At 44.6% G+C, this 21,922-nt stretch overlaps 1 protein-coding gene across 8 annotated transcripts in view; it reads left to right on the forward strand.

Annotated features, from left to right (window-relative positions):
- Positions 1–217: 217 nt before the first annotated feature.
- The window catches only part of CLIP1 (CAP-Gly domain containing linker protein 1), a 187,768-nt gene continuing 166,063 nt past the window's right edge, over positions 218–21,922 (forward strand). For all 8 annotated transcript variants that reach the window (XM_075323143.1, XM_075323152.1, XM_075323184.1 and 5 more), the window contains exons 1-3: positions 218–336; positions 11,887–12,076; positions 21,350–21,891. In XM_075323143.1, coding sequence (XP_075179258.1) covers positions 11,983–12,076; positions 21,350–21,891 — 636 coding nt within the window. In that variant the 5' untranslated portion in view covers positions 218–336; positions 11,887–11,982. The remainder of the gene's footprint in view (positions 337–11,886; positions 12,077–21,349; positions 21,892–21,922) is intronic.

Below are 21,922 nucleotides of genomic sequence, written 5' to 3' on the forward strand. Positions count from 1 at the left end.
CAGCTGCAGGTCTGGCCTTTTAGCAGGGGGTCTGGTCCGTCAGCAGAGGTCTGGCCCGTTATCGGGGGTCTCATTCTGCCGGTCACACACAACCTATACCGCTCGCACCCCCGTCCTACTCGCTGTACGCGGCCCCTCCGCCCCCTCCAGTCACACGGAGCCGTCTCGGTTCTCCGCACCAATCCCCGGCGTCCTGTGACGTCAGCGCGCCCCGCCCCTTGCCTCGCGTCTGCTGACACAGAGGCTCGCGCTGCCCAGCTGGTAACTGTGTGAGGTGAGCGCGCAGCGGCCCGTTGAGTGGCGGCGGGGGGTGACCGGAGACCGGCTGGGGAGACGGTGAGTGGCCTCCTCTTATCACAGCTCGCGGTCCTGGAAGCGGAGCTGCCTCCTCCGCCCGGGGGTTAGGAGGACAGGCCGTATATTCCCGCACACCCAGAGTGCACCGCGGTACCGGAGCCCGGTCACCTACAGACGCCTCCTTCTCCGGCCTGTATTATGGCGGTCCTAGCGCGTTACACCAGCGGGGGCAGCACCGCACATCACGGGCAGCGGATCTGCCTACCTGACCCGGGCGAGGATCGCAGCCATCAGGGCTTTGTGCCGCCTTGTACATGAGAGGATTCATAACCTGCGAGCTGTGGGACTACAGCACCCACCATGCCCTGCTGGAATGCCAGGCGTTGTAGTCCTAGCACTGCTGCAGCCCAGGAATGATCATGGTGTGCACAGGATGAGCCGCTTCCTATCATGTAACTTTCCCTTCCTGTTGTGCTGAATTTGACACTTAAGTGCTTCCATGATTAATGCTGGGGCTCTGTCTCCCTGATGTGGGATTTATAGTGTTGGGTTGTATGTGACTGGTCAGTGTGGAGCGGGCAGGGAGGGCGCATGTCAGTCCTGGGGACCATTGTGTCCAGGGGAGTCTGCTCAGGCCCCTTCAGATGATACCTTAAAGGGGTTGTCCATGTCTCGTCCCCAGATCTGGGAATGACAGCAGTTTCTGCCGCTCCACCTCCTCCTTGTGCTTCACCTGGGGCAGCGGTTCTGGTGCTGGCACATCTTCAGTGCTATGTGAAGGGGGTCTGCTCGTCTTTACCTCCGTCAGTCCCTTCTTGGAAAGCCTTCCCCATATCCAGCACAGTTCAGAAGTGGAGCAGCCAGAATCACTCAGGCCTTATTCAGATGTCTGTTACTTACATATACGTGTTTTTCATTGAGCGTGCACTCATCTATTATAGTCCACGGCACTGTTCACTTGTCCGTGAGGCCTAATGTCTTTAGATTGGTGCACCTCTGATAAAGTACCGTATATTTGTAAGTTGTATAACTTAAGCCCATATAAAGGGAACCTGTGATGTCCCATAATGCAGATATAGGGTCAATCTGCAGTTTCATAACGTTGCAATTCTGTCTTTACTGAAAACGCGGCCACCATGAGTGATGACCTTTATTCCTCCCCAGACGTGCCAGCTTTCAGTCATACCGGTGTGCGTCTGCAGTCAGCTCTCAGCACATAGTGAGTGGCAGCTGTAAGCGTGCACTGTCTCTTTGGGGGCTCACTTTGCAGTGTATTTGTGCAGAGCAAGCTGTCAGTGCGGGGACATGCTTATAGCTGCCGCTCACTATGTACTGAGCGCTGACTGTAGTCGCTTCTGGCACACCGGTACTACTGAAAACCGGCGGGACAGAGGAGGAATAAAATTAATTTTCCCGCTGTAGCCACGGTTTCACCAAGGTGGCTGTACTGCATTGTAACGCTATTAACCTGCAGATTAATCCCATATCTGCAGGTTAATAGCCTTTGGGGACATGACAAATTTTATTTGATCTGGGCCAGGATAGCCTTCGGTGGACCACTAATTTAGCTAACATTTATGCTTTTCAGACCCCCATACACACACTTGCTCGGCGGAGGTTGCTTATGTTCTCAACAGGGAGAGGGGAGAATGTTTGTTTGATAACGGATGATATATTTTAGGCCTTTCTCACACGAGCGTATGAATCGGACGAGTTCACTGTGAGAACGTATCGCATTGCACTCTGATAATCTTATTCAATGAGGCAGAGCAGATCTGTGACTTTTTTTTTCTCTTCTCACACCTAATTGGACTGAGAGAAAAATCACAGCATGTTGCGATTGGCAGTGTATCTCAGCTCACTCGCACCTATACAAGTCTATGGGTGCGTGTGCAACATCGGACTGTACTGATGTCATCCGAGTGCAGTCTGATATATGCAGAGACAGGCAGCAGATATGATGGAGAAATTAATCTCTCTATCTTCTCGGCACCTGTCATCCAGTTCTCCCATGCAAGAGAATCGTACCACAGTATATGACACTCGGCTCACGCTCGCAGCAGGTTTGACCCAAGTGTCATTGGTACTTAGCATACAATTCTTTCGCATCAGATGCTATACGCTGAGGGAAATAAATAAACCCCTTCTATGCCGACTTCATTCCTTAATGAAAAAAACATTACTTCTTGCTTGGACAAAAAGTGAATATTGCAGGCGATTAACGGCTACAGATCGGCTGCAGTGCTCTTGTGAAGCCCATCCTGGATAACTGTCCATCAAACTTTTTTTTTTTTTTCTCCACCTTCCTCATAAACATCTTTGATCAAATTGGTATTGGTCAAAAGTTTTTTTTTTTTTTTTTTTGTGCAGAGAGGTGAAAGTTTCTGCAGGGGTTGAACATACCATATATGCAATCTGTGGAGTCCTGTTCAGTGGGAGCCATTACCACCATAAAAATTACTACTTCTCATTGTCAGATTTCATTTTAAAGGGAACCTGTCAGGTACAATATGCACCCAGAACCACGAGCAGTTTTGAGTGCATGTTGCTAATCCCTGGCTAACCGTCCCAGCCTAAGACTTCCTTGACACGTCCATGTCTCTGGTACGTGTTTGGTCCATTTCCTCACGTGCCAGAGACACGGGCACACTGAGACGCATTAAAATTAATGGGTCTGCGCTCACGTCCGTGTTTTGCCATGGACCGTGTGTCCATGTGGTGCATATGTGTGCCCGTGTGCTCCACACGTAGACATGTCCCTTTTTCTCCGGCATCACGGGTGTCACACGGACCGCACGGATGTGATCCGTGTGACACGCGTCGGAGAAAATACACATGTCTGTGAAATAAAAAGAATTTCTATACTCGCCTTCTCTGCTGCTGTCACTTGCTTCCGACCCCCACTTATTTTGCTCATTGCATATTCACTCCACTGCGGGCCGGAAGCAGCAGCAGCGGGGAGTGAGGAGGGCGGGAGACCGCAGATCAGCAGCATGGACAGCAACGCCAGAGACAGGTGAGCAGAAAGTTCCCGTTCTCCATGTGCTATCACGTATAACATACGGAGAACACACGTGTGCCATAAACACGGCACACGGAGTGCAATACGCACCTTTGACACATCCGTGAAAAATGTGTGTGATTTTCACGGACATGTGAAAGAGGCCTAAAGCAGCATAGATAAAGGGATCTTTAGAAAAAGTATTTCTAAAGATCCTTTATGATATGCTAATGATGCCACCAACTAGTCACGAGGGCGTTAATTCCCTTGGCTAGTCGGCCCCCTTAGCATGTTAGTACGCCCCTCTGGGTGTGCTAACTTAAGGAATGTGCAGCGTCAGAGAATGGTCGTGCTCACACCTCTGCTGCCATGGTGTCCGACTCCTAGATTTTTTTTTTTATTTATACGGGTCTGCTGTTAAATTTGCCCGAGAGTGCTCAATAACCGCTAAAAACAACAAACATAAGCATTTCTATGTAAAAACAACTTGCTGTTCATAGTTCAGGCTTGCGAGTGGCCCATTAACCAGGCATCTTCACTTGCTCTGCAGATGCTCTATACAGTACAAGTCAATGGGCAAGGCTCAGAAGATGCCCTGGTGTCTTTTTGAGCATGTTGCCAGTCTTTTTGCGTAAAAAAACCTCTATAGTTGGCTCTTCAGTGATGAATGGCGTTTAAAGTCCAGAAAAATGCCAGTAAAAAAAATACTCCCCCCCCCCCCCCCCAAAAAAAAAAAACCCGCTGGAAAAATCTGAAATAAAAAAACAAGGGGGTGGGAGTAAAGGAGGAGGCTACTGCGCTGCATATAGGAGTTTCATGTCCTTGTCCAAATTTTGGGTGCCGTCGATGCTGGTATGCACAGCCAATAAAAAGTTTCGGCATATACACTCCAGATGGTATGAAAGAAAACAAAACCCCCCATACCTGTTATGTTTCCCTATGACTAAGGGCGTCTGTGTAAGCCAGAAATGCATAAGAGCCTTTGTATGTGTTTTTTACCATGTACTAATAAACTATTTACTTTTCTAATACGTTCTGGAATGGATCTGCCGAGACTTTTTCCTATTTAAAATACAAAACAGTTGTCACCAGTCACAAACTCTGCAAAAAAGTCCAGGATAAAAATAATAGATGCTTCAAGATTACAAAATGCCACGGAAAAGCGGTATTTCCTGAAGCGTCTTCCTCATGAAAAAACTATCGGGTTCACCTGCCTGAAAAAACATGCACATTTCTTAAAGCTGGCCATAAACTTTCCCTAGCAGTTTCTCTAGATTTCCCCCACCCCCTGCACATGCACACGCACACTCTTGCTTGTACATGCGCTTGACGCCCATACACATGCACACTCTCTTGCTGCCTTGTACATACTCTTGACGCTCATACACATGCACTCTTTATTGCTTATACATGATCTTGACTGCCATACACACATACACTCTCTTGTGCGTACTGTCGACCTCCATAGACATGCACTGTCTCTTCCTTGTTCATACTCTTGACGTGTTCTTGACCACCATACAAATGCACATTCTCTATATACACTTGCACGCTCTCTTGCTTGTACGTGCTCTCGACCCCCATACACCTGCACGCTCTTTGTTTGTGCTCTCGACTTCCATACACATGCACACTCTCATCCTTGCCCATGCTCTCGACCCCACTACACCTGCACACTCTTGCTTGTACATGCTCTCGACCCCCATACACACGCACGTTCTTTTGCTTGTACATGTATTCCCTATGTGATAAAGCTTATTTGCTGTGATTAGAACACATTTCGAGCTTGGGGACATCCAATAGTTCCATCTTTCTTTTCACCGACATCTGCTGTCTGGACATCCCCATATTCACCAAATAGCCCATGGCATGACCAATGTTAAAGGGAATCTGTCACCAGGTTTTTGACAGGCTGTTTGTTGTCATTTTTCAATGTTTTCTTTACTGCAGATCTAGCAGTTAGTACAGCATATTCATGGACTCTGTATATCTGGCTGCACGTCAAGTAGTCCTCTAATGATAGGCTACAGCTGATTTAAACAGTGATTTTCATCAAAACTACCCTAAGCAGCCCAATGAGTGACACATTGCTCGAATCGGGGTCTCTGCTAATGTAGAGATCTCACATTAGGTGGCAAAAACCTGGTGACAGTACCTTTATAATGAGATGTGTGCAAGCATTTTTAAGGCATACATTCAATATACCAACTAAATACGGTAGTTACTAGGGTCTCTGCAGAGGTTTGTCCGGTCTCTCATATACTGTATTTATACTTTCAATACCAGTCTCGTCTGACTACTAGGTTACGGCATTGTTTGCTTTTCTAAATACACTTGGATACTCATCCAGATGAAATCACATGCTGTCTTGCGTAAAGTGGCTATGAATAACTTTCACAGATGCTTGAATGACTTGATAAACTACGATCTGTCGCTCCTTTATATCATTAGTTTCCAGTGGTCATTACTGCGGTATTCATTTTTTAAACGTGTATAAGTGCTGTAATCATTTAAAATCAGGTTGTTCTCCTTGTCTTTTTTTGGGCCGTTCATAGAAATGAAAGGATTGTACCGCACACATGGGGATCCCCATTTTGAAGTGTAGGTACTGTGAGACCTGCATCTATCAGGATTTGTGTAGGCCATAAAAGTCTAAACTAGGAATACCCTTTTAAACAAAATATATTAGCAAGTAATCAGTTAAACGTTCATATTTTAGTGCAGTTTAGCAAATGAAAGCTCAGTTTCCTGCTTACAATTAGGGCACCTTATTATTAGATGATTTTGGCAAATGAAACTCATGGTTAATTTTTTTTTTTTTTTCTTTTCATGTCTTTAAGATATTAAAGGGAACCTGTCACCAGGATTTTCCATTGTGAGCTGGGGTCACCACCACTAAGCCCTTTATATACTGCATTCCAGAATACTCTATATATAAGTGCCCAGGCTGATCTGTAGAAATTAAAAAACAGCTTTATAATACTCGCCTAGGGGTGGGCGGGACCAATGGGTGTCACTGCTCTCGGTCCGGCACCTTCTCCATCTTGCTCTGCCCTGTGTGCATGCCTTGTCATTCAGAGAGGTCTTCATTGCACTCCTGCGCATACGCACTTTGATCTACTCGGCTGAGGGCAGATCAAAGTACTGTAGTGCGCATGCGGTCTTTGACCTTTTTTCGCACCTGCACATTATAGTACTTTGTGCTCTCAGGAGGGCAGATCAAAGTGTGTCTGCGCAGGAGCACAATGGAGGCGTCACTGTGAATGACGTAGAACATGTTATGCACACGGGGCTGGGCAGGAGGACGGCGATCACAAAAAGAGAGGAGGCGCTGGACCGAGAGCAGTGACACCCATCGGACCGGACCGCCTCCTAGGTGAGTATTATAAGTGTGTTTTTTTTTACGTTCTACAGAGCGGCCTGGGCTCTTATAATACAGTATTCTAGAATGCTGTATATAAGAGCTCAGGTGTTGTGGCTGCAGCTTATAAGGGAAAAACCTGGTGACAAGTTCTCTTTAGGGACGGGCGAACCCCCCCAATGTTCGCGTTTGGGAGCCTAGCATTGTTTCTTAGTGCCATTTCCAGGCGCTTTACCTGGCTCCCCCAGTGGCCCTGATGACGGTGGCACGTTGGGAAGTAAAGGGGTTAATACCAGCTTTGTATTCTCAGGTGGTACTAAGCCCGAAATTCATGTTGTCACGCCAAATTAGACATGGCCACCATGAATTTTTAGTAAACAGTAAAAAATAAAACACAACACAGAATTTTTTTTTTATTAGAAATAAAACAAAAATAATTTAGAGACTTCATCTTTATTATAAAAAAAATCCTTAGTCCAACGTAGTCCACAGAGCATTGTCAGCTCTGCTTCATCACTCTGCACAGACAGCGTCGATACAAAGTGAGAAGCAGGCTGACACTGAGGCCGGAGTTCCACTTACGTATGACTCGTGCAGTCTCATCGAACGGACTGACTCTCCGGACACGAGCGCTTCTTCTGCATGGAAATACATGCAGCCGACCACTCCTTTCAGGACAGTGTGCGGCCGTACTGGGTGATGCAATGCGAGACTCTCACAGTGACACTCAAAGTTCAATCGAGTCCATGAGCCATGGACTCGGATGAACCTTGAGGTCACTGCGAACACGGCCGAAAACAGCAGAAGATTGCTGAGTGACAAGCAGTGCAGTGCATACCCCCGGAAGTTAACAGGACCTTCAGTGACGTCATACCCATATGACCAGTCTAACCCAATATCTGTACAACATTCACACCAGACTGGTCACATGGCTATGACGTCATGGCAGGTCCTGTAAGTCAGTGGTGGTTACAGCACAGCAATGGTTGGAAGCAGAAGCGACAGGGAGACGGTCTGCAGGACGCGTTGCGGGACCTGTAAGTATAATCATAATGTTTTTTAATAATGAGCTTTTTTTTTCTTCTTTAACAAGAACTTCCCAGAAAGCATGTGTTTGGTACGAACCCCGAACTTTACAGTTCAGGTTCGCCCATCACTAGTTCTCTTAAATTTGTATGCTTGAAGTAGAGCCAGATTTTATCTAGCGTTTGTATCTACTATTTAAATCATTGTAAGGTGGTGTGTGTGCGAGTGGGTTTTTACTTGACAAAGATCCATTTTATACAGCCCCCATGTCATAGTCCCCTTTTTGTGCCCCCCCCAAAAAATCAGCAGGAAGTCTATAAGTAAGTTTTAAAACCAATACAGTGATTTTTTTGGTGTTTATTTTCGCTTTTTTTTTTCTTTGAACTCTGGTGTTTCCCTCCCCCCCAACACAGTTTGGGATAAGATTAGTGTTTTTTTTTCCCCATATAAATAATTTTTCCCAGTATGCTTCTCTGTAGAAAAAAATGAGCAAAAACATGTGAAATTAAGCACAAAATAGTTTGTGATAATAATAAAAAGCAGGGCCTTGGGGCACATTCACACACAGGGTTTCTTTCACAATGATTTTTGGGCTCCCATTGCTGCACTGGAAAACTGCCTAAACATACTTTTATTTGGCCACAGTCCACTTTTTCAAAATAGTCCTATGGAAAATCACATTGCATCACATGGGTAGAGTGTGGTTTTTGCTGTTTTTTTGATGCTGAGGTAGTTACACTAGTAGCAAAATCACGTGACAGTTTATTTTTTCTGCTTCATCTCTTCTGTGGTTAATGAAATCTCTGCTCGGTCCATGCAGAGTATGTTATAATAAAATTTCTATGCAGCTTTTATTTTTTATTTGAAAACTATATTATAATGATATTGTTAATGTTAATAAAGGAGAGGTTAGTGTGTTTCTTCTTATGGCATTGACATTGCACAAGTTATAAGTACCCCCAGCACTTAGAAGAAAATATTTAGTTCTCTCGTGCCGTAATGGAAAGCTGACGTCTTTACTACAGACAGTTTCATATCTCTAAATCTATTATTTTTTCCAAGGGTGAGGCACAATGTATTCATTAACTTTTATTGCTGGCTGCACGCCCTTTATAGCATCCTTTTGTAGCAGTACTTGAAGGTTTTGTTTTTCTTACCTGTAGCTGAGCTTATATGGTACTCACTCCCAAGCAAAACCCGGCTGTGCCAGCTCAGCAGGAACCACCTAGGCCTGGGGCACTTCGTCTGTCTTGTATTTCTATTCTCTCGTATTCTTCCTATAACACAAGCTTGGAGTGGCTCAGTGGTTAGCACTGCAGTCTTGTTGGGGTCCTGGGTTCAAATCCTATTAAGGACGACATCTGCAAGGAGTTTGTATGTTCTCCCCGTGGTTGCGAGGGCTTCCTCTGTGTTCTCCCACCCTCCAAAGACCTACTGATAGGGAATTTAGATAAAGTTACAGGAGCTTATTTTTCAGCAATACTATGTATGTTTTTTGGTGCTTGATAGGAAGCTCATCTTAAAGGGAACCTGTCGACAGGATTTCATCCCCCCCAAACTATATGTACATGTAGAGCTTTCACTCAGAAGTCCATCAATACCTTTACATGGCCAGCCCATCCCTCCATTACTGAGAGTTTAGTACTGTATTTGAATTGATATGCAAATGAGACTCTAGATCTAAAGCCTCTGTCACTACAGGTCTATTCATTGCCCAGCGACGTCTCCTCCGGTTTGACTGACAGCATCTATATTGTGTTACTTTAGTTAATGAAGCAGTTGGTCAAGTAGGAGCAAGTACTGGGTGGTTAATAAAGCTGATGTGACAGAGGCTTCAGATCTTCGGCCTCATTTGCATATAGATTCAACCGCTAATTTTTCAGTAATGGAGGAAAGGATACGAGGGATTTGATGCACATGTACTACTCCGTTTGGAAGACTGGAGACCACAGGACCCAACCTCTCACAGTTGGGGATTGTATAGTTGTTTCTTAGGTGGAATGTAATATATTAAAGAGAACCCGTCACCAGTTTTGTCCCCTATAAACTGTGGCCATCACTAGTAAGGTCATATATACAGAATTTTAGAATGCTGTATATAAGTGCCCAGGCCGCACTGTATAACAGAAAAAACAGCGCTGGTTTTCGGTCCAGCGCCTCCTATCTTCCTTCTATCGCCATCCAACTTCCCAGCTCCGTGTGGATGATGCATTCTAAGTCCTCCACACAGAGGCCGGCATTGTGCTCCTCCGCATGCACTCTCTTCTCTGCCCTGCTGACATTAGTTGCTAAACTTGAGGACTCTGTTTATCATGTGCCACTCACTATTGTGCTTGTAATAAATTTTGATATCTACCTCTTTGAAACTCGATTAATCTTTTATAATCACCATTCTGCTTTTGTCTACCAATGCTATGAAACATATGCAGTTGACAAAATGAAAAAGACCTTTGGTGGAATGTATTTATTATTTCATATACCAATCTTAAAGGTAACCTGTCACAACATTTGTCCCCTATAAGCTGCGGCTACCACCAGTAAGCTCTTATATACATCATTGTGAAATACTGTATATAAGTGCCCAGGCCGATCTGTATAACGTAAAAAAAAAAGCTTTTATTATACTCAACTGTGTCCCGGTCCGATGGGTGTCGCTGGTCTCGGTCCAGTGCCTGCCCTCTTGCGATCGCTGTCCTCCTTCACTGCTTCATGTGACTGATGCATCCTATGTCATCCACACTGAGTCCTCCATTGTGCTCCTGCGCATGCACACTTCTCTCTACCCTGCTGAGGGCAGATCAAAGTTTTGTGGTGTGCATGCGCGGATGGTCTGTGACCTTTTCCTGTGCCTGTACATTACAGTACTTTTTCCTAGACAGAGAGAAGTGCGCATGTGCAGGAGCGCAATGGCAGACTCTTGTCGATGATGTAGGACACATGGAGCAAAAAAGGACAGAAGATTGCAAAAAGATGGGAGGTGCTGGACCGAGACCAGCGATGCCCATTGGACCGGACTGCCCTGCAGTATAATACAAGATGGTTTTTTTTTTACGTTCTACAGATCGGTATTCTGGAATACTGTATATAAGAGCCCAACTGGTGGTGGCTGCAGCTTATAGGGGACAAATCTGGGTCCGTTCTCTTTAACATAAAGCTATAAGGGGAAGACACTACAAGAGTATTAATAAATGTGGGAAATCTTTCACCGACCGTATCCAGGGCTGTGGAGTCGGTAAGCCAAACCTTCGACTCCGACTCCGACTCCTCAAATTCTCTTGCACCGACTCCGGCTCCGACTCCGACTCCGGCTCCGACTCCGACTCCTACATATATTGCTTATAGTTAGGTGAAAAATTTATTGTAGTACATGAATATGTGTATGTGAACATCAGACATTTAATAATTTTTATGATACAATAATCAAGATATTTGGATAGAACATAAAATATATTTATTGGATACAACTTTAGAACACAAAAAACTGTAATAAATTGTAAATATGTAATACACTATGTAATATACAGTAGATTACATATATATCTTGTGTGTGTATATACACTGTGTATATATATATAATATTACATATTTACAATTTATTAGTTTTTTGTGTTCTAAAGTTGTATCCAATAAATATTTTATGTTCTATCCAAATATCTTGATTATTGTATCATAAAAACAATTAAATGTCTGATGTTCACATTATACTACAATAAATTTTTCACTTAAATATAAGCATTATACTAAATGTTATTATTTAGTAAAATATTCAGCACATTCTGCATTGCACTACTGTCCCCAATTTATTATATATTTTAGGAGTCGGAGTCGGTGCATTTTATACCGACTCCAACTCCGACTCCGACTCCACCAAAATGAGCTCCGACTCCGACTCCGACTCCACGACTCCGACTCCGACTCCACAGCCCTGCGTATCACAGAAACAGAATTCTATGCCAGTCATTATTTATGCCAGTTTCTTGTGTAAATTATTGCCCACTTTTTGTGTTGGAACTCTCCTGCTCCCCCTCCCAAGCCCCAAGTTGCCGAAAGCTGCGAATAGTAGCCAATTCATAGCTAACAAAATTTACTTTAATGATGTAAAGCTAATAAAAAATTTCACTCAACTTGTTTTACAATATAGCTTTGAATTGTAATTATTTCATCCTATTTAACTTCACTATTCGTTTTTTTTTCTTTGCAGGTTTAATATTTGTCCTGTTTGATAAAGAAATTCAGGCATTATCAATGGTTTTATTAAGATAACAGTTTGGGACATCCTTGGATTTTGAATGAGAACATGAGTTCACTAAAGCCAAGTGGGCTTAAAGCTCCTTCCAAAATAGCAAAGCCGGGAGCTGTAACGACAAAGTCATCCGCTACTGCGCCTGCTGGTAAGAATAACACCATGATTATACCATTATGCTTTTCAATAAAACGAGTTTATAAACAGATTATACAACATGACAAGAATAAAACAAAAAAGCATACAGCATTTTTCAGTACTCATTAATGCTGTCTGGTAATGGTAACCTTGCCCTTAACATGCCATGGGGCTAATATCTTAACCAAAAGCATAAGACACCCATGTCAGGCACTGTACTTGACTTTCGGGTGAAATGTCAGGATGTTCCTAAACTGCACTGTTAACCTACTCAGGTGAACCTAAAGGGAACCAATCACCAGGAATTTCTTATATAAGCTAAAGCCAGTGCTATACTGGCACTATGAGACTGATTCTCTACAGTCATGGCCAAAAGTTTTGAGAATGCTACAAATATTAATTTTTACAAAGTCTACTGCTTAAGTTTTTCTAATGGCAATTTGCATATACTCCAGAATGTCATAAAGAGTGATCAGCTTAACAGCAATTACTTGCAAAGTCAATATTGGCTAAGAAAATGAACTTTAACCCCCAAAACACACTCTTGCCTTAAAAGGAGCAGCTAACATTGTTTTAGTGATTGTTCCATTAACACAGGTGTGGGTGTTGATGAGGACAGGGCTGGCGATCAATCAGTCATGATTAAGTAAGAATGACACCACTGGACACTTTAAAAGGAGGCTGGTGCTTGGTATCATTGTTTCTCTTCAGTTAATCATGGTTATCTCTAAAGAAACACGTGCAGCCATCATTGCTCTGCACAAAAATGGCCTAACAGGGAAGAGTATCGCAGCTACAAAGATTGCACCTCAGTCAACAATCTATCGCATCATCAAGAACTTCAAGGAGAGAGCTTCCATTGTTGCCAAAAAGGCTCCAGGGCGCCCAAGAAGGACCAGCAAACGCCAGGACCGTATCTTAAAACTGTTTCAGCTGCGGGATCGGACTACCAGCAGTGCCGAGCTAGCTCAGCAATGGCAGCAGGCTGGTGTGAGTGCTTCTACATGCACTGTGAGGCGGAGACTGCTTGAGCAAGGCCTGGTTTCAAGGAGGGCAGCAAAGAAGCCACTTCTCTCCAGAAAAAACATCAGGGACCGACTGATATTCTGCAAAAGGTACAGGGAGTGGACTGCTGAGGACTGGGGTAAAGTCATTTTCTCAGATGAGTCCCCTTTTCGATTGTTTGGGACATCTGGAAAACAGCCTATTAGGAGATGAAGAGGTGAGCGCTACCACCAGTCTTGTCTCATGCCAACTGTTAAGCATCCTGAAACGATTCATGTGTGGGGTTGCTTCTCAGCCAAGGGAATCGGCTCACTCACAGTCTTGCCTAAAAACACAGCCATGAATAAAGAATGGTACCAGAATGTCCTCCAAGAGCAACTTCTCCCAACTGTCCAAGAGCAGTTTGGCGCCCAACAATGCCTTTTCCAGCATGATGGAGCAACTTGCCATAAAGCAAAAGTGATCACTAAATGGCTCATGGAACAAAGCATAGAGATTTTGGGTCCATGGCCTGGAAACTCCCCAGATCTTAATCCCATTGAGAACTTGTGGGCAATCATCAAGAGACGGGTGGACAAACAAAAACCAACAAATTCTGGCAAAATGCAAGCATTGCTTATGCAAGAATGGACAGCGATCAGTCAGGATTTGGTCCAGAAGTTGATTGAGAGCATGCCAGGGAGAATTGCAGAGGTCCTGATGAAGGGTCAACACTGCAAATATTGACTTGCTGCATTAACTCATTCTAACTGTCAATATAACCTTTTTGGTACTCATGATTACATCACATACAGAAATATAATTGCAAACATCAGACAAACACGATTAAAAACCAGAGGGCAACAGATCATGTGAAAATATAATTTTGGTGTCATTCTCAAAACTTTTGGCCATGACTGTACATACCTTTAGTGGTCAGCTCTGATGTCTAGGTTTTGAAATCCATAAAAGTAAAGTTTAAAAAAATCGGCAGGTGCTTGAGTGGCAGTTGCAGTGGAGCAGATCATATATTCATAGTTATCCGCTCCCTCTGTTAGAATTAGCATAAGCATTATACAAACAATTCACTTTGTTGCAGGACCTGTGTGAGGGCGGCATACCCACGTGACCTGCTATCCAGCTTTGTTGGCTGAGGCCCCACCCCTTCTAGTCACATGGGTATGGCCTCACACAGGTCCTGCAACAAAGTGCATTGTTTGTATTATACTTATCCCCTCCCCCTGTTAATATATTCATAGGTATGCTAATTCTACCTGCTCCATTGCAACTGCCACTCAACAAGCAACTAATTTCATAACCTTTACTTTTTTGGATTTCAAAACCTAAACATCTGAGCTGACCATTAATGGTATGTAGGTAATCGGCCTGATAGAGCCAGTATAGCACTGGCTTTAGCTTATATACGAAAATCCTGGTGATTGGTTCCCTTAATATGCCCTCTAAACCTTTGAAGGTACATGTCCTAATGTTTCAGTACTTTTGCGCAACTTGCTGCTCTCTAATAAAAGGAGCTTTATTTAAAAAATCACAACAGCTGTTTGATCCAGGAATCGCCCAATAAATTTTAGCATTTAGTTAAAATTGGTATTTAAACAGTCCTCCTCATCATGCTGTTCGCATTTTGACATCATGAGACAAATATGACACCTAACAATTGTTCATCAGTATCTCACCATTGCAAGGCTTCAAGCAGGATGTTCTCAGACAGAAATGGACACTGAGTGTCATCAGTAGGTTGCAACAGATATACAGAGAGACTGGAAGAGTCACAGAAAGGCATAGAAGTGGACATCTTTAGGCCACATCCCACTTCATTATAAACCATGCCTTTCGGGATCGGATGATAAATGCTGCACAACTCCAGGCACATTTAAGGGAGGTGACCTCACATCATAGACCATTCAAAACTGTTTACATCAGTCTGGTCTGTGAGCTAGACGATCTGCAATGGTACCTGACCACACTACCAAGCACCGCTGTTGTCGTCTTTCTGGACAAGGTACCAGTGGGCCTCAAGGCTGTTCACTCATGAAATTCGATTTACGTTTAGCAGAAATAATGGCCGCCAACGATGTTGGAGACATCAATAAGAGCTGTTGTCACCAGACAAGCCTTTGGTGGTGGTGTTACATTGTGAGCAGGTGTCTATTCAATACAGAACTGCCATATACTTTGTGAATAGTACAGTGATAGCCCCTACTATTTGAATAAAATCATTAATTCAGTCGTGCCTTTGCATGAACACAGGTTTAATTTAATCATCATTGACAACAATGCTCCAGCTCATCGATGTTATATCATTAGGGAATGGCTGCTGGGGATTGGGGTTCCTCAAATGGAGTGGCCTGTACTTTCTCCAGACCTGAATTGCATAGAAAACCTATGGGATCAGCTGAGTCGCCGTGTAGAGGCTTGTAACTCTGTACCCCAGAACCTCAATAAACTAAGGGCCGCCCTTCAAGAAGATTTGTCTGCTATGCATCAACAGACAACACCACATGTGAACAGCATGAGACGTCGCTGTCAAGCTGAAATTGATGCTCAAGGCTACATGACAAGTTATTGAGTCGTTGACATTTGGGGTGTATAACCCACCAGTGTTGGCTTTTGTTTCAATAAATAGTTTGAGATGAGGAAATCCCCATTGCATGCTCCTATTTAAATGTCCTACTTTCATGATAAAATATCAGTATAGTATGAACTTTTTACATAAGCTTCACTCGAAAGCCAAATATTCTTTGTGTGTGTGTAGTATCAGTAAGACTAAAGGCCACTTTATACACAGAGATAAATCTGCGGCAGATCTGTGGTTGCAGTGAAATTGTGGACAATCAGTGCCAGGTTTGTGGCTGTGTACAAATGGAACAATATGTCCATGATTTCACTGCAACCACAGATCTGCCAAAGATTTATCTCTGTGTGTAAAGTGGCCTTAAGACCTGAAGCAAGCAATCAGGGCCCTAAGACCATGTGCACACGACGGTGAATATTTGGACCAGCCACAACCAGGAGTGCAACAGTCAGAAATATATAATAGAAACACGGGCACCACTTCTGCATTTTTTTACCCACTCCTGGTTTTTGCTTTCAATTACTAAGGTAATAAAAACCTCAATTTGTGCATGTGGCCTTAGGCGGGCTTTGCACACTACGACATCGCAGGTGCGATATTGGTGGGGTCAAATCGAAAGTGACGCACATCCGGCGTTGCAGTTGATATCGTAGTGTGTAAATCCTTTTTGATACGATTAACGAGCGCAAAAGCGTCCAAATCGTATCATCGGTGTAGGGTCCGACATTTCCATAATTTGGCTGCAGTGACGGTACGATGTTGTTCCTCGTTCCTGCGGCAGCACACATCGCTTTGTGAGAAGCCGCAGGAGCGAGGAACATCTCCTACCTGCGTCACCGCGTCTAACGCCGGCTCTGCATAAGGAAGGAGGTGGGCGGGATGTTTACGTCCCGCTCATCTCCGCTTCTATTGGCCACCTGCTATGTGACGTCGCTATGACGCCACACGACCCTCCCCCTGAATAAGGAGGCGGTTTGCCGGCCAGAGCGACGTCGCAGGGCAGGTAAGTAGTGTGAAGCTGCCGTAGCGATAATGTTCGCAACGGCAGCAATCACAAGATATCGCAGCTGCGACGGGGGCGGGGACTATTGTGCTCGACATCGCAGCATCGGCTTGCGATGTCGCAGCGTGCAAAAAGTACCCCTTAGTCTTTCTTTGTTAATCAACTTAGTCTAATATGTGGTGTTATATGGGTATGATAAAGAAAGGGAAAGCCAATTCGTAAGAATAAATCTGTTGGCAGCACCAATTCCCAGACTGAATAAACATTAGACCTAATGACATAGCTATTTGTCATTAGGTCTAATGACATTCGATCTAACTATAGTTACAGGGTTGGTCCGAAACCAAAGGTAAATTTCATATTTAAATAATCTCATAAATCAATCAATTCATAAATAATCAAATTTTCTATCTATTTAAAGTAATCATGTAAACACTTTTTTTAATATATATGTATGTATGTATGTATGTATGTGTGTATGTGTGTATGTATTATAAACATTTTTTTTTTCTTTTTTTCCATTGACGTTTTGATATCCCAGCATGCCTCGTGGATTCTCAACCAGGACATAATCAGGGGGCTAATGCAGCGGTCAGTGCCCCAGCTGCTGCCATCACCCTGAAGTGGAGCGTTATTGGTGACTCCCAATTATTAGGCCAGTCTAGTCATTGCTCCACTGAGCATGTGCTGGTTGTCCATTCCATTGCATGTGTTTCCATATCATAGCTCTATATTCCTTTGAATGCTCAGTGACATTGCCCTCTAAAGAGAAGTGACGAGCCATCAAGAGAGTACACGGTAAGTGCATATTGAAAAGGAGAGACCATGGCGCGCAGGGAGAACGGAGACCAGCCCAGCCCCTGAAATGGACATCACTTATGACGTCTCGTTTTCGGGTGGAGACGACCATTTCATGGGCACAGCTGGTCTCTGTTCTATTTGCTTGCTATGTTCTCTCCTTTTCAATGCACACGACCGTGTTCTCTTGCCATCTCGTCACTTCTCTTTAGCTCTAGCATGAGAGCGCAGTGTCAGTGCACATTCAATTGAATGAAGTGCAGTCTGCGTATACTGAGCATGTGTCAAAATTGAGATGGAACACATGCTCATTATTATCAGGATTTAGACTAGCTCCTGAAATGGATGTCACTGTGGATGCTACATTTCATGGTGGTGACAGCAACTGGGGGAAGTAACCACTGTCTCAGCCCCCTGATGATGATCTGTTGGAGAAATCCCCAGTGCATGCTGGGATACTCAAACTGTTATTGGAAGCACAAATAAAATGCAGACAAAGTTAGAGTACAGTGGGCCCAATTAAATTAAATTATTCATTTAAAAAGATAGACATTTAGGATGAAATTCTCCTTTTGGATCTCCACTTTAATACATTGCTACAGCATGATCAAAACAACATGGAAGGGATGCCATTGAATAATCTAGCAACACCCATACTAATAAAAAAAGACGCCATAATTTACTTGCTGTGGTGCTGTCATGCAGATTTTGATGCTATGTTCTTTAGTTTGTTGGGTTAGTCTTCCACAACCCATCCTATACTTGTGGACCATCCCTATGAATTATTTCACCACACATTTACATTAACTTGTCTATCCCCCATTTACAAGAGGTCAGGAATATTTTTTATTGCAGGTTATGGAGGGCAGGGCGCTAAGTTGAAAAGCCACAGGTCACCGATACAAATGGGAGCCTGAGGATTAAAGGGAATCTGTTAGCATTTTTTTGCTATGTAATCTGAGAACAGTATAAGGTAGGGGTTAAAACATAGACTTCAGCGATGTTATATGTTAAGCTGTGTTCTGTTTACTTTAAACTGAAGGTTTTATCACCTAATGATTCATTGCTTGTGACAAGCAGGCGCACGAGCGCCTGTCTGGCTCCGCCTCCTCCAGTGCTAAACATCTCACTCTCTATAGACATTGTACATACAGAGCCTTGTGTAGGAGGTGTTAGCTTTCTCAGCTCTGCCTCATGCTAAATCTAAAAACTGTCTGCACCCAGTAAACTAAGGGTCTCTGTCTACATCATGTTGCTCTTAGATAAGGAAGCAAAAACCTGCTGACAGATTGCCTTTAACCCTTACATCCTTTTCTGCACAGAACAAACTAGCTGTATGGGGAAGGGGTTAATTCCGATGCACATAAGGTGAGGAAATATGAGATCCTCTTACTATGTGAAGGTTGGGGGGGAGGGGGGGGCACACAAGCATTGACACAGCCTGCTTGGGGCTACCAGGGAACATGAGTGGGAGATGCTTCACTGTTGGACGCAGTATTAATCAGGAACACTTAGCCCAATGTTTGTATTTTATCTGCTATCTGCCTGAGCGGACAGAGATCATTTGTAGTTAGATGCAACTGTGCTCACTCCACTTGATGAAACTAATGGCTGATACATGCTCCCCAATCCACAGCGGCATGTATCAGACACAGGCTGTGTGATTTCTCAGCCATGCATGTTTGACTCTAAAACACTGTTGCATTTCAGAGAAAAAAATCCTTTAAAAAAAAAAAACGGCTAGCGACCAGCTTTACCCCACCTGCTGCCTATGACTAAAAGGTCTCTTCCCCCATATAGACTGGACATTGTATGACCTCCCCATTTGTGTAGATGGACTGCTGAGTGACCCTTCTTCCTCTGCCGCCTATTATAGACTGATCACTGTATGGACCCCCCCAGCCTCTGTTGATCGGCCGCTGAATGGCCCTCCCCTCTCCTTTTGTAGACTGATCACTGTATGGAACCCCCACCCCACTCACCTTTTGTAGATGACTGCTTTATGAAACCTCCCCCCTCCTTGCCTCTGTAGATGGGTCACTGTATGCCCCCCCCCCCGCCTATGTTGATGGGCCGCTGTATGGACTCTTCCCCCCCCCCCCCCGTCTCTGTAGACGGACCTCTGTATGGACCCCCCCCCCCCGAAGCCCCCCACATCCCCCGTCTCTGTAGACAGACCTCTGTATCGCTGTATCGACTCTTCCCCCCCCCCCCTCCCCCCTAGTCTCTGTAGACGGGCCACTGTATTGACTCTCCCCCGCCTCTGTAGTCGGACCGCTGTACGGACTCTTCCCCGCCTCTGTAGACGGGCCGCTGTGTGGACTCTCCTCCTGCCTCTGTATGGACTCTCCCCCTGTCTCTGTAGACGGGCCGCTGTATGGACTCTCCCCCCGCCCCTGTAGTATGGATTCTCCCCCCGCCTCTGTAGACGGGCCGCTGTATAGATTCTCCCCCCGCCTCTGTAGACGGGCCGCTGTATAGATTCTCCCCCCGCCTCTGTAGACGGGCCGCTGTATGGATTCTCCCCCCGCCTCTGTAGACGGGCCGCTGTATGGATTCTCCCCCCGCCTCTGTAGACGGGCCGCTGTATGGATTCTCCCCCCGCCTCTGTAGACGGGCCGCTGTATGGATTCTCCGTCCGGCGTTGTATGGCTTGTCTCACCCTCCCTACCGCTTGTATATATACATACACACACACACACACGCATATATACTGTGTGTGTGTATATAATATATATATATACACATAATGTATACATACACACACAATCCCCATATACTACATCACTGCACCCGTCACATACTACACCTGTAATATACATCCCTATACACTACACCTGTAATAAACTACACCTCTATATACTATACCACTATATACTACATCACATATAGGGGTGTAGTATAATAAAGGTGTATATAGGGGTGTAGTATAATGCAGGTGTATATAGGGGTGTAGTATAATACAGGTCTATATAGGGGTGTAGTGGTGTAGTATAATACAGGTGTATATAGGGGTGTAGTATAATACAGGTGTGTATATAGGGGTGTAGTATTATACTACACCCCTATATACACCTCTATTATACTGCACCACTACACCCCTATATACACCTGTATTATACTATACCACTACACCCCCCATATACCACACCTGTAAAACTACATTCCCATATACTAAACCACTACACCCCAAATATTTGTCAACAGTTAACCCCCTCCCCCGCAGGTTACTAGTAACCACTCACCTCTTTTCTTATTGTCCCCTCCTCAGGCTCCTCCGTGCGAGCCCCCAGCTGAGCGGCTTCTTTCACATGCCCAGGCTGCGCCGACGCTGCATGCCTAGAAGCCGCTGCTTCTCTCCATACGGCCCCCGCCGCTGCAGCTTCTGCTGCTGCCGGGCGGGAACTTTTCAAATGACACGCGCGCCGTACTGACGATATCAGGGCGCGTGTGTGTCACAGAGAAAGCTGCCGCAGGGAACAGAGGACAGATTCCTGCGTTCCGCTGCCTGCACTGACTGTGCGGAGCTGCAGGATCTGTCCTATGTTTCCTACCCGGCATGCAGCGTGTGATGAGGGCAATCTGACCACAGGCCTCCCGGAGCCTGGAGCTCCGGACAACAGGTCATATTGCCCTCATCAGTGACCGGCCAGCAAGGACGCCCTGAGCCAGGCGGGCCGGTCACAGAGAGTAGGCGGGCCGGATGTGGCCCGCGGGCCGCCCCTTGCCCAGGTCTGTTTTAGATTGAAGTGTGATGTTCATTAAGTCATTTTATCATTTTATGTATTAAATCATCCTGTTAGCTGCATAGTATGAGAAAAGATAATGAATGCCCCCCAAAAAGCAGTGAAATATTGTTTGCTTTGGGTTTAATTTTTTTTTTTCTTTGTGTGTTTTATTTGCAGTTATCCCAGCAAAACCAGTGGAAAAGGCAGTGAGTGCACCACCTACAGAAGCTCCTGAAGTGTTTGTGGATGATTTTCGAGTAGGAGAGCATGTATGGGTTAATGGTAATAAACCTGGGTTCATTCAGTTTCTTGGAGAGACTCAGTTTGCTCCTGGACAATGGGCGGGGATTGTTTTGGACGAAGCAATTGGTAAAAACGATGGATCGGTTGCCGGTGTTCGTTATTTCCAATGTGAAGCCTTAAGGGGAATTTTTACAAGGCCTTCAAAATTGTCACGGAAACCGTTGGAAGATGAAACCAATGGTACCCAAACTTCATCAAGAGCTACCTCACCAACCTCTATGTCTTCTTCAAATGTGTGTTCTGTGCCAGCCTCCATGGCAACTCCTCTAAAAAGTACTACATCTTCAAAGGAGTCTAGTACCCCTGCACAATTAAGTAACCTCACCCGAACCACAAGTGAATCTATATCAAATCTGTCTGAAGCTGGGTCAGTCAAAAAAGGAGAGCGAGAGCTCAAGCTTGGGGATAGAGTTTTGGTAAGTTTTTTTTTTTTGTTTTTTTTTTCTA

The sequence above is a fragment of the Anomaloglossus baeobatrachus genome, chromosome 1 (genome assembly GCF_048569485.1).
Source record: "Anomaloglossus baeobatrachus isolate aAnoBae1 chromosome 1, aAnoBae1.hap1, whole genome shotgun sequence".
Classification (NCBI taxonomy): domain Eukaryota; kingdom Metazoa; phylum Chordata; class Amphibia; order Anura; family Aromobatidae; genus Anomaloglossus; species Anomaloglossus baeobatrachus.